Source organism: Amphimedon queenslandica, unplaced genomic scaffold, assembly GCF_000090795.2.
Source record: "Amphimedon queenslandica unplaced genomic scaffold, v1.1 AMPQUscaffold_13324, whole genome shotgun sequence".
NCBI lineage: Eukaryota > Metazoa > Porifera > Demospongiae > Haplosclerida > Niphatidae > Amphimedon > Amphimedon queenslandica.
The window spans coordinates 11,001-20,804 of NW_003546440.1; the positions used below are offsets into that span (position 1 = coordinate 11,001).

General features: G+C 36.0%; 3 protein-coding genes across 6 annotated transcripts in view; 2 read left to right on the top strand and 1 right to left on the bottom strand.

Annotated features, from left to right (window-relative positions):
• Window positions 1–6,783, bottom strand: part of LOC100638049 (indole-3-acetaldehyde oxidase-like) — a 12,602-nt gene extending 5,819 nt beyond the window's left edge. For both annotated transcript variants that reach the window (XR_002185381.1, XM_019998327.1), the window contains exons 1-22: window positions 6,497–6,783; window positions 6,305–6,366; window positions 6,083–6,181; window positions 5,928–6,004; window positions 5,801–5,874; window positions 5,529–5,712; window positions 5,236–5,309; window positions 5,072–5,191; window positions 4,986–5,009; window positions 4,725–4,827; window positions 4,430–4,494; window positions 4,298–4,375; window positions 4,124–4,231; window positions 3,561–3,728; window positions 2,355–2,516; window positions 2,013–2,093; window positions 1,923–1,964; window positions 1,786–1,881; window positions 1,311–1,515; window positions 970–1,049; window positions 776–885; window positions 620–724 (exon numbers count right to left, since the gene is read on the bottom strand). Coding sequence is in view for 1 of the 2 variants with exons in the window: in XM_019998327.1 (XP_019853886.1) it covers window positions 620–724; window positions 776–885; window positions 970–1,049; window positions 1,311–1,515; window positions 1,786–1,881; window positions 1,923–1,964; window positions 2,013–2,093; window positions 2,355–2,516; window positions 3,561–3,728; window positions 4,124–4,231; window positions 4,298–4,375; window positions 4,430–4,494; window positions 4,725–4,827; window positions 4,986–5,009; window positions 5,072–5,191; window positions 5,236–5,309; window positions 5,529–5,712; window positions 5,801–5,874; window positions 5,928–6,004; window positions 6,083–6,181; window positions 6,305–6,366; window positions 6,497–6,724 (2,345 nt within the window). In the remaining variant the exon portion in view is untranslated. The remainder of the gene's footprint in view (window positions 1–619; window positions 725–775; window positions 886–969; window positions 1,050–1,310; window positions 1,516–1,785; window positions 1,882–1,922; window positions 1,965–2,012; window positions 2,094–2,354; window positions 2,517–3,560; window positions 3,729–4,123; window positions 4,232–4,297; window positions 4,376–4,429; window positions 4,495–4,724; window positions 4,828–4,985; window positions 5,010–5,071; window positions 5,192–5,235; window positions 5,310–5,528; window positions 5,713–5,800; window positions 5,875–5,927; window positions 6,005–6,082; window positions 6,182–6,304; window positions 6,367–6,496) is intronic.
• Window positions 6,784–6,793: 10 nt separating this feature from the next.
• On the top strand, window positions 6,794–8,535 carry LOC100638175 (iduronate 2-sulfatase-like). The gene has a single exon (XM_003387696.2). The coding sequence runs from the start codon at window positions 6,826–6,828 to the stop codon at window positions 8,434–8,436; it is 1,611 nt and encodes a 536-aa protein (XP_003387744.1). The 5' UTR covers window positions 6,794–6,825; the 3' UTR covers window positions 8,437–8,535.
• Window positions 8,536–8,741: 206 nt separating this feature from the next.
• Window positions 8,742–9,804, top strand: part of LOC100638304 (iduronate 2-sulfatase-like) — a 2,006-nt gene continuing 943 nt past the window's right edge. Inside the window, exon 1 of one of the 3 annotated variants that reach the window (XM_019998335.1) lies at window positions 8,742–9,799. In XM_019998335.1, coding sequence (XP_019853894.1) covers window positions 8,762–9,799 — 1,038 coding nt within the window. In that variant the 5' untranslated portion in view covers window positions 8,742–8,761. The remainder of the gene's footprint in view (window positions 9,800–9,804) is intronic. The other 2 variants (XM_019998333.1, XM_019998334.1) reach the window with 2 other exon arrangements.

Below are 9,804 nucleotides of genomic sequence, written 5' to 3' on the forward strand. Positions count from 1 at the left end.
AGGTGGTTTTATACTCAGGTATTTGTAAAAGCTATCATGGGTTGCATGAAAATGGGGTTAACATTTTTGTACTTGTGTAAACTACATGTACGTGTGATTACAGCAATGGGCTGGCTGGCTTTTGGACCAACTTTAAAGGGACATGTTCACGAAAACACGTCATCTTAAAAAAGTGGCCCGTTTCTTGGCATAATACATGTATTCATATTGTGTAGCATTGATAACTATTCATAACGTGTGGTCACGCCAATAAATATTAAGGCCAAATGGCTACTCGAGTGGCTACTTGTACATGTAAATGTTCCTGGTGTTCCTTCACTAAAAAGAGTGTCTGGGGGTAGTAAAAGAGCTAATACTGGTAGAAAGAAGTGTTCTACAGATGCCTACTCCTGGTTCTTGGCCTGATTGCTCTGTCTAGACACATGTTATAACTATTAATTAATGATCTGTTGCACACCCAATTTAATGTTTACTTCCTCTACAGTGACGTGTGCATCTATTTCCGTGAAGTGTCCCTTTAAAATTATGTCATTCATAGTACATGTACATGTATTTCATCAAATGCAAGCACATGCACATTTTATAAACATTCAACTCTCTCTCTCTCTCTCCTTCTAACCTTTGAGTGACATATGATCCTAAAGCACAGGCAGCTGCTACCTGAGAGGCACGACTGATTTTAGACCCGTAAGCACCGCCCACTCTTTTAATGACTACTGTAACCCTAAATAAAATCATTTATTTATACAGATCATTATTGATCTAAAATAAATACTTGTTTTCTGGTATTCCAAGTATGCCAGCAACAGCAAATTGTCCTAACTGAGCCCACTGGTTTGAGCTGTAGACTGTATAACCATCATCCTCAGGTATTACAAATGCAGTCTTAACATTAAAACAAGAAGAGAGAGAGAGAAAGAGAGAAAGGAAGGATAGGAAAAGTAAGATAGAGTTAACTATATCTATTACTTGAGTCTCCATAGTGAAATGATACTGTGTATCACAATAAATGTCACCAGTAACAACGTGATCTGATCCTTTAATAGAACCTGAAAAAGTACATGATTACTTATCGTGTAGTGGGAAATTATGAAGAAAATTAAATTTGGCAAATTTGGCATTTCGATAGCCATTCGCCAAAATGAAATCCACCATTTTGAGCCATTATATGCAATTACGCATGCTCAATAGCATGTGGCCATTAATTCGCCAATCACCAAATTTTAGCAATTTGCCAAATTTACATCTAACTCAATCCAAAATTTCCCACTATACAGTATACATGTACATGTATTTAGGCTTTTACATACCATCAGCATCTCCAACAACAATATCTGGCTCTTTATCATAAAAGGATTTAGCATCAATAGCATCTTGTATGGTGAGTATCTGCTTCCCCTGACTCTGGTAGGTAAGAGTTACAGCTTTGGCCATTTTCAGTGCATGCTCTTGAGTATCAGCCAGTGCTAGTCCAACTGCTTGACCAGCATATTCTGATACATCAGTAGCAAATACCTACAGTACATATTGTACATAAAGGCGGACAAAGTACATACATGTAACTGCTGTATGGATACATGTAGCTAGTTCAATTTGTGGTCATTGTTTCGGAGGAATTAAATTTCATGATTCACAAAATTTCTATTAATATTTGATGCTAATAAAACTTAGTGGAATTAATTTTAGTGGATTTGAGCCAGCATAAAAATTGATTCAATGTGAAATAAACCAGCTACATAGTGTATTGGGATTGTACATGTACATGTACAATGTATGTGTACGTACAATCTCAGGGTCACCAGCTATTCCAAGCATAAAATCATTCTTTCCATTTTGAGGAATGTCTTTAGCAGACACTATTGCTACTGCACCTTCAACTGCCTTTAAAATAATAAAAATAATAAATGTTAAACGATTAGTACCATTGCTTCAGACGTTTCCATTGATAATATCTTTGCATTACCCTGTTGTTAAGTTAAATATATTATTTAATAACAGTGTTGACTGTATACTTGAGTAGTGAGTACAAATGCTGCAGCCAGTTCTCCAGGACGACGTGGAATATCAGTAGTATACTCTGCCTCACCTGAAGCCTAAAAGGACAGTACAGGAAAGGAATGAAAAATCCACACGCACACTATAACTCAATACATAACTTGGTAAACAGTACAAACACTTATATTTCAATATTATAACTACATCCATGTACATGTGTACATGTACATGGATAAAGTTATAGGCTGTGGTTATGATCAATAGTTTATGGTTATCTATAAACTAATGATTCTATGTACATGTAGTACATGTACAAGTTCAATTTCATTGTGCTACTGTACACGTACATGTACATGTACCTGTAGAGTAGCAGTCAGTTTGGGTAGTGGTTGATTCACAGGATACTTGCTGGAGTCAGTGCTGTATGACTGGGACCCTTGGGACACTGGACGAACATAAGGTACAGCTCCTGACTGGTAGAGTGGATTAATGTTAGCACTACCAAGAGCCTCAAGATAAAACTAAAATTAAAAAAGAGTCAAGAAAGATAATAAGTAACAGGCAAAACTATTTTTTAAGAAATACCCAGTACTATATACATGTACATGTAGTTCAGGGTCTTTGGCCCAATTTTTGAGCAACTTTAAAAATTCGTAAAAAATCCAATTTTGATCAGAATCAGCTCAAACTTTCTACGCAACATAAGTACATGTATATGTATCAAAAAAAAATTATTATAATGGAGAATTTTTTCCTTTTTATTTTTGACAAAATTTGACCTGTGACACTGTACTATAGTACAGGGACTTTTACCCAATTTTTGAGCAACTTTAAAAACTTGTAAAAAATCCAATTTAAGTTAGAATTAGCTCAAATTTTTTACACAACATAAATAAATGTATATGCATTAGAAAAAATTATTAAAATGGAGAATTCTCTCTTTTTTATTTTTGACAAATTTGACCCGTGACACTGTACTATAGTACAGGGACTTTGACCCGATTTTTGAGCAACTTTAAAAATTCATAAAAAATCCAATTTTGATCGGAATCAGTTCAAACTTTCTACGCAACATAAGTACATGTATATGCATCAGAAAAAATTATTAAAATGAAGAATTCTCTTTTTTTCATTTTTGACAAAATTTGACTCGTGGCCCTGTACTATAGTACAGGGATTTTGACACAATTTTTGAGAAACTTAAAAAATTTGTAAAAAATTCAATTTAAAATGGAATTAGCTCAAACTTTCTAAGCAACATAAGTACATGTACATGCATCAGAAAAAGGTAATAAAATGGAGAATTCTCTCTTTTTTATTTTTGACAAAATTTGACCCATGACAGGGACTTTGACCTGATTTTTGAATAACTTCAAAAATTTGTAAAAAAATCCAATTTTGATCAAAAACTTCAGAACAATATGAAAACACGTAAAACAAAATTAAAAAATGACAAACACCCTGTAGTATCAAGCAATGTACATGTACATTGTATTACATATTACTGTAAGATAAAGAAGTTACTGTACATGTACATGTACATACACATGTCCAATTGTCCATACCTTATAAAACAGGCTTAGAGCAAGGCTCTTCCTATACCCAGGACTAGCTGATACAGGAGGGGCATTAGGTCTGATCTCATTAGAAAGGTTCTTTAGGGCCCCCTTCAGTGTATTGAGATCCTTCAATGACTTACCAATCATGAATGACTCAGTTATTGGAGCTGATATCTAACAAAAAATAATAATCACATATAAAGCATTGATGATATGCAAACTCTATACTGTGTATTGCACTGAATTGCTTAAAATACTATAATCATGCACATGCAATCTCATATAGTGGGAAATTTTAGAGGGAGTAAAATTTTGCGAATCGCTAAATTTTGGGTGATTGGCGGATTTTAATTTGGCGAATTTGTGGCCACATGAGCATGCGTATAATGGCTCAAAATGGCAGGTTTTTATTTTGGCAAATGGCTATCAAAACACTAAATTTAATTCCCTCCAAAATTTCCCACTATACGGTATGCACTGATAACTGACATTGTAAATAAACACACTAACACTCACTACTTTTATAATATTTTTAATGGTATAATGTATGTGCATGGACAGTTGCTTACTGCATGTTCATTGATGCCTCCAAATACAAATGAAGGTAAAGATTTAACTAGCATATTGTCAGGATTAACTTCCATACTGAATGCAGCATTAACATAAGCATGAGCATTCTGGAATAGAGAGAGAGAGAGAGAGTGAGAGAGAGAATGTAATTATTATTACTGATCCTATTATACCTGTGAGCGAGGCATTATTTTTAATGTGGTGAATACAGTGTTGGGGCTGCAGTAAGGAATCTGTATAGACACAATTATCTATAAAATAAAAGGTAACTTTTAAAAAAGATAAAAATTAATCATGACATTTACTCTCTCTGTCATATCCAAACTCAAGAAATCGGACAAAGGATATTCACCAGTGCCACCATCATGAGCTGTATAGAAAAAAATGAACTATCGTAAATGTGGAATATTTTAAGGTCACTTTAATTATAAAATTAAAACAAGCAAAATGAAATACCACTTAATTTTTGTTAGTTATATTAATTTATAGTAGCTCAAGTGTAAACCATAAAATTAAAATCACGCAAAAAATTTAAAAATTAAATAATTAAAATATTCCAGTTCTACGGTATATTTTGTATGGTACATTTCTAATTCTAACCAATTGATAAAGTAGCACCAGCTGCTTTCATAATTGTGAATACGTCAGAAGGAAAGTTATCATTATTATGAGTGAGCATCAAGTTACCAGCCCAAGTGCCTATCTATAAAAAGAGAGACAGAGAGAAACAGAGACAAAGAGAAAGAGAGAGAAAGAGAGAAAGAGAGAGAGAGAGAAAGAGAGAGAGAGTGAAAGAGAGAGAGGGGGAAGCAAGTGAAAGAGAGAAAACACTAGAGAGTAATCTGCAATAGTTCTACTTACATTTCTGACTGGAACATTAGCAATCTGTAAGTACAATGAATAGTACACATTATACACTCTATTTTGTTATTAATTGTGTCAAGTACTTTTTTAAGATGATCAGCTAGAGGCTTGAAACTGATTGACTTGTCCTTATTGCTCAGCAAAATATCAATAAGTCCATTAATTGATATGCCAGCACCAATACTAATATAAGTGTCATGTACCTATAGAAAAGAAAGTATAAAAACATGTATATGTATACACTCACTTGCATAAAGTAAAGCTCCTTCATAGAATTTAATTCAATATAAACATTAATGTCACCTGTTTCCTTAAAAACACCTAAACAAAGGACATACATGTATCTTGGATGAATAATCAGAAAAAAATTGAAATCAGAATTCACTATAAAGCATAAAATAAAACATGCCCAAGACAATTATATTAAAAGTATACAGTTATGTACTGGCTGCTGTACTATTAACAGTGACAATAGTACAGTAATACATGCAGTAAGTGCATGTACAATGTACAGTAGGTGTTGTATTATAAGTCACTAACCTTTCCCAGTGTTCCCATTAACAAGCTTGACAGTTGAATTAAGATTAGCTTTATAAATGCTAAAAGCTTCAGAGAGTCCTGTGGGTTGATACCAGTGAGGGTCTGACTGGGCCCTTGACTGTGTGAACCAATCATCAGAGACAATAAGGAGAGGACATGGGGAGCATTTCACTGGAGAAAACTCCTATTTAATAATAATTTTAAAAATAATAATAATGTATGTACAAAAATAGGCTACATTTAAATAGGCATTCCACTTATTTTTTGCATACTTCAATATCAACGACTACTGGTTCATCTGAATCAACTGCAAAGGATTTCATTGCATCCAATATTGGACGATAACCTATTAATAATCAATTAGACTATGCATGCATTATAAATGTAATTGATTCTTACCTGTACAACGACAGATATTACCATCAAAATTGTCCTCAACAATCTGCTTTGTTGGTTCGGGAATCTTTTGAAGTAAACTAAAGAAAAACAGTAACTTTACATAAATACGACAACTCTTATATTCAAAAATAGAGCAATTAAAAGGAGCTACTTACCTGTACATGCTCATGACCATGCCAGGGGTGCAGTAACCACACTGGGTTCCATTGTACTCTGCAATCCTTTTCTGTATAGGATGAAACCCTTTCTTAGAGCTTAGAAAAAAAAAGGAAATTCAAAATACAAACTGCTTTCTGCAAGTGCCTCAAATTCACCAAATTAATTAATACAAGTTAATGCATAATGCTTGAAGTATGTACTATATAGCTAATGCTAACCTGCCAATTCCTTCAACCGTAGTAATAGACCAACCATTAATGGAATACAAAGGACACAAGCACTATAAATATTTCGCAGATAAATTCATAATTAATTAAATTAATTATTATCAATTAATTAGGTTAATTAACCACACCTATTTAGCACAATATTATTTTACAGGAAGAAGCTCAGGTTTAGCTCTTACTCACAGAGTTGATGGCTAGAGTAACCTGCTCGTTACTCAAGAGGTCCGTCTTAGTTGCAGAGACTACGCAACACCCGCAGCCTCCTTCACCGCACATTCTCTTGGTCCCAGAGAGCCTATACTGGGACCGTATCCACTCGTTTAGACTGGTATTAGGACTAGGATCATTCAGCTCCACTCTCCGTTCATTTAAAGTAAAACTAACAACTTTAAGAGGTAGGCTTGTCGACATTGCCAGAGCAGAGTACAGTGAGAAATGGAGCTCACAATCTCATGTGATCACGTGACCACCTGCAAAGATAATGAGCCACACCCTTGGGCCAACAGCTCACAATGACCTCTTGGATTATCTTTATTTTATTGGGTGCATTAATTTTTACTTCAGGTGCAAGTGGTAAAAAGAATGTCCTTTTCTTTGCAGTTGATGATTTGAGGCCACAACTTAATGCTTATGGAGTCGATTTCATCACAAGTCCCAACATCGATGCTCTAGCATCAAAATCAATGTTATTTGAGAGAGCATATTGTCAGATAGCAGTCTGCTCACCATCACGTGCTTCATTGCTTACAGGACGCAGGCCAGATACCAATCATGTGTGGCAAATTGCAGCTGATGAGTATTGGCGTACTGTGCCTGATGCTACTAATGCAACTACCATCCCTCAATACTTCAAGGAAAATGGGTATCTCTCTATTGGTATGGGAAAGATATTTCATCCAGGACCACCAAGTGGTTATGATGATTATAAGTATTCATGGAGCCCAGAAGGTCGACCTTATTTTCATGCAAAGGAAGATTCTTCAATTGCAAAGGGTGCAGCTTGGTATTCTTTTGATGAGCCTGATAACAAGCGTGTAGATGGCCAAATAGCTGATAATGCTGTGAATGTTCTTCAGCAGATAAAGAAGAACAGGACTGAAGGTGATGATCGACCTTTCTTTGTAGCTGTTGGCTTTCACAAGCCTCATCTCCCATTCTATTGCTCATCAAAATACTATGATCTCTATCCTTCAATTGAAGACACTAAACTACCAGAGAATCCTGATGTCCCTAAAGGAATGCCTGATGTTGCATTTACTATCTGGAAAGAATTAAAGGATTACAGTGACATTAAAGCAATAATCAATGAGACACTCTGTGATACTGATGCAGAGGCTTCCATTTATGGTAAGGAATGCCATGTACCAGACAATAAAATGAAAGAGCTTCGAAGAGCATATTATTCTTGTGTCAGTTTCACTGATGCACAGATAGGTAGAGTCATTAAGGAGCTGGATGCTCAAGGGTTTGCTGATGATACTATTATAATCTTATGGGGTGACCATGGGTGGCAATTAGGAGAACACAACCAATGGGGCAAGTGCACTAATTTTGAAGATGCTACACATGTGCCATTCCTTCTTCATGTACCTGGTGTAACTGATAATGGAATGACTACCAAAGCACTAGTTGAACTCATTGACATATTCCCTTCATTAACAGAGCTAGCTGGATTAGAAGTACCTCCAATGTGCACTAAGAATAGTCCCACATCAATTGCTTGTGTAGAAGGAAGCAGTGTTGTCCCTCTCTTATCAAATCCTAATGCACAATGGAAGAAAGGCTCTTTTTCACAATATCCAAGGCCATCCACACAAGGTCTGCCGGAGATACCAGGTAAACCTCCCTTTGATCCAAGTGAAAAACTCGAGAGTGTAATGGGCTACACTGTACGTACTGATAAATACCGTTTCACTGAGTGGTATAAGTTCAATCGCAACACTTCTACTCCTAATTTCAATGACATATGGGGTACTGAATTATATGATCACTCTTCACCCACCGTGTTCTTTAATGATGAAAATGTCAATCTTGCTACTGAGTCAGAAATGAAGCCAGTTGTAGATGAGTTGCGTCAATTGCTGCAGGCTGGCTGGAGAGAAGCTCTACCACCAACTAACTAGATCAATTTTTTGCTGTATTTTATAGCTAATTTTTGCAAATGGGCTAGCCCTTTGCTATTTCTTAAGATCCTACATTTAAGTTTTAGTTTTAGAAATTAATGCCTTTGTGACAATTATTATCAATTTTCGTATGAGTAGGTGTCTGATAGTGCAGCAGAGATGAAGATGGTCAGCTGTGATATGAGATTACTTCTAAGTCAGTCTAACTCTATTCTTTACCATAATGATTATAGCCTCCACTCTTCAGTCGAGCTTGCAAGAAATTCATGTGATCACGTGACCACCTGCAAAAATAATGAGCCACACCCTTGGGCTACAGCTCACAATGACCTCTTGGATTATCTGTATTTTATTGGGTGCAATCACTTTTACTTCTACTGCAAGTGGTAAAAAGAATGTCCTTTTCTTTGCAGTTGATGATCTGAGGCCAGAGATTAATGCTTATGGAGTCGATTTCATCAAAAGTCCCAACATCGATGCTCTAGCATCAAAATCAATGTTATTTGAAAGAGCATATTGTCAGATAGCAGTCTGCTCACCATCACGTGCTTCATTGCTTACAGGACGCAGGCCAGATACCAATCATGTGTGGCAAATTGCAGCTGATGAGTATTGGCGTACTGTGCCTGATGCTACTAATGCAACTACCATCCCTCAATACTTCAAGGAAAATGGGTATCTCTCTATTGGAATGGGAAAGATATTTCATCCAGGTGCTCCCAGTGGAAATGATGATCGTATGTACTCATGGAGTCCAGAAGGTCTGCCTTATTTTCATGGAAAAGAAGATTCTTCAATTGCAAAGCATGCAGCTTGGTATTCTTTTGATGAGCCTGATAACAAACGTGTAGATGGTCAAATAGCTGATAATGCTGTGAGCGTTCTTCAGCAGATAAAGAAGAACAGGACTGAAGGTGATGATCGACCTTTCTTTGTAGCTGTTGGCTTCCACAAGCCTCATCTTCCATTCTATTGCTCATCAAAATACTATGATCTCTATCCTTCAATTGAAGACACTAAACTACCAGAGAATCCTGATGCTCCTACAGGAATGCCTGACATTGCATTTAGTATCTGGAAAGAATTAAAGGGTTACAGTGACATTAAAGCAATAGTCAACGAAACACTGTGTGATATTGATGCTGATGCCTCCATTCATGGTAAAGAATGCCATGTACCAGACAATAAAATGAAAGAGCTTCGACGAGCTTATTACTCTTGTGTCAGTTTCACTGATGCACAGATAGGTAGGGTCATTAAGGAGCTGGATGCCCAAGGGTTTGCTGATGATACTATCATAGTCCTATGGGCTGATCACGGATGGCAGTTAGGCGAACACAACGAATGGTGCAAGCATACAAATTTTTG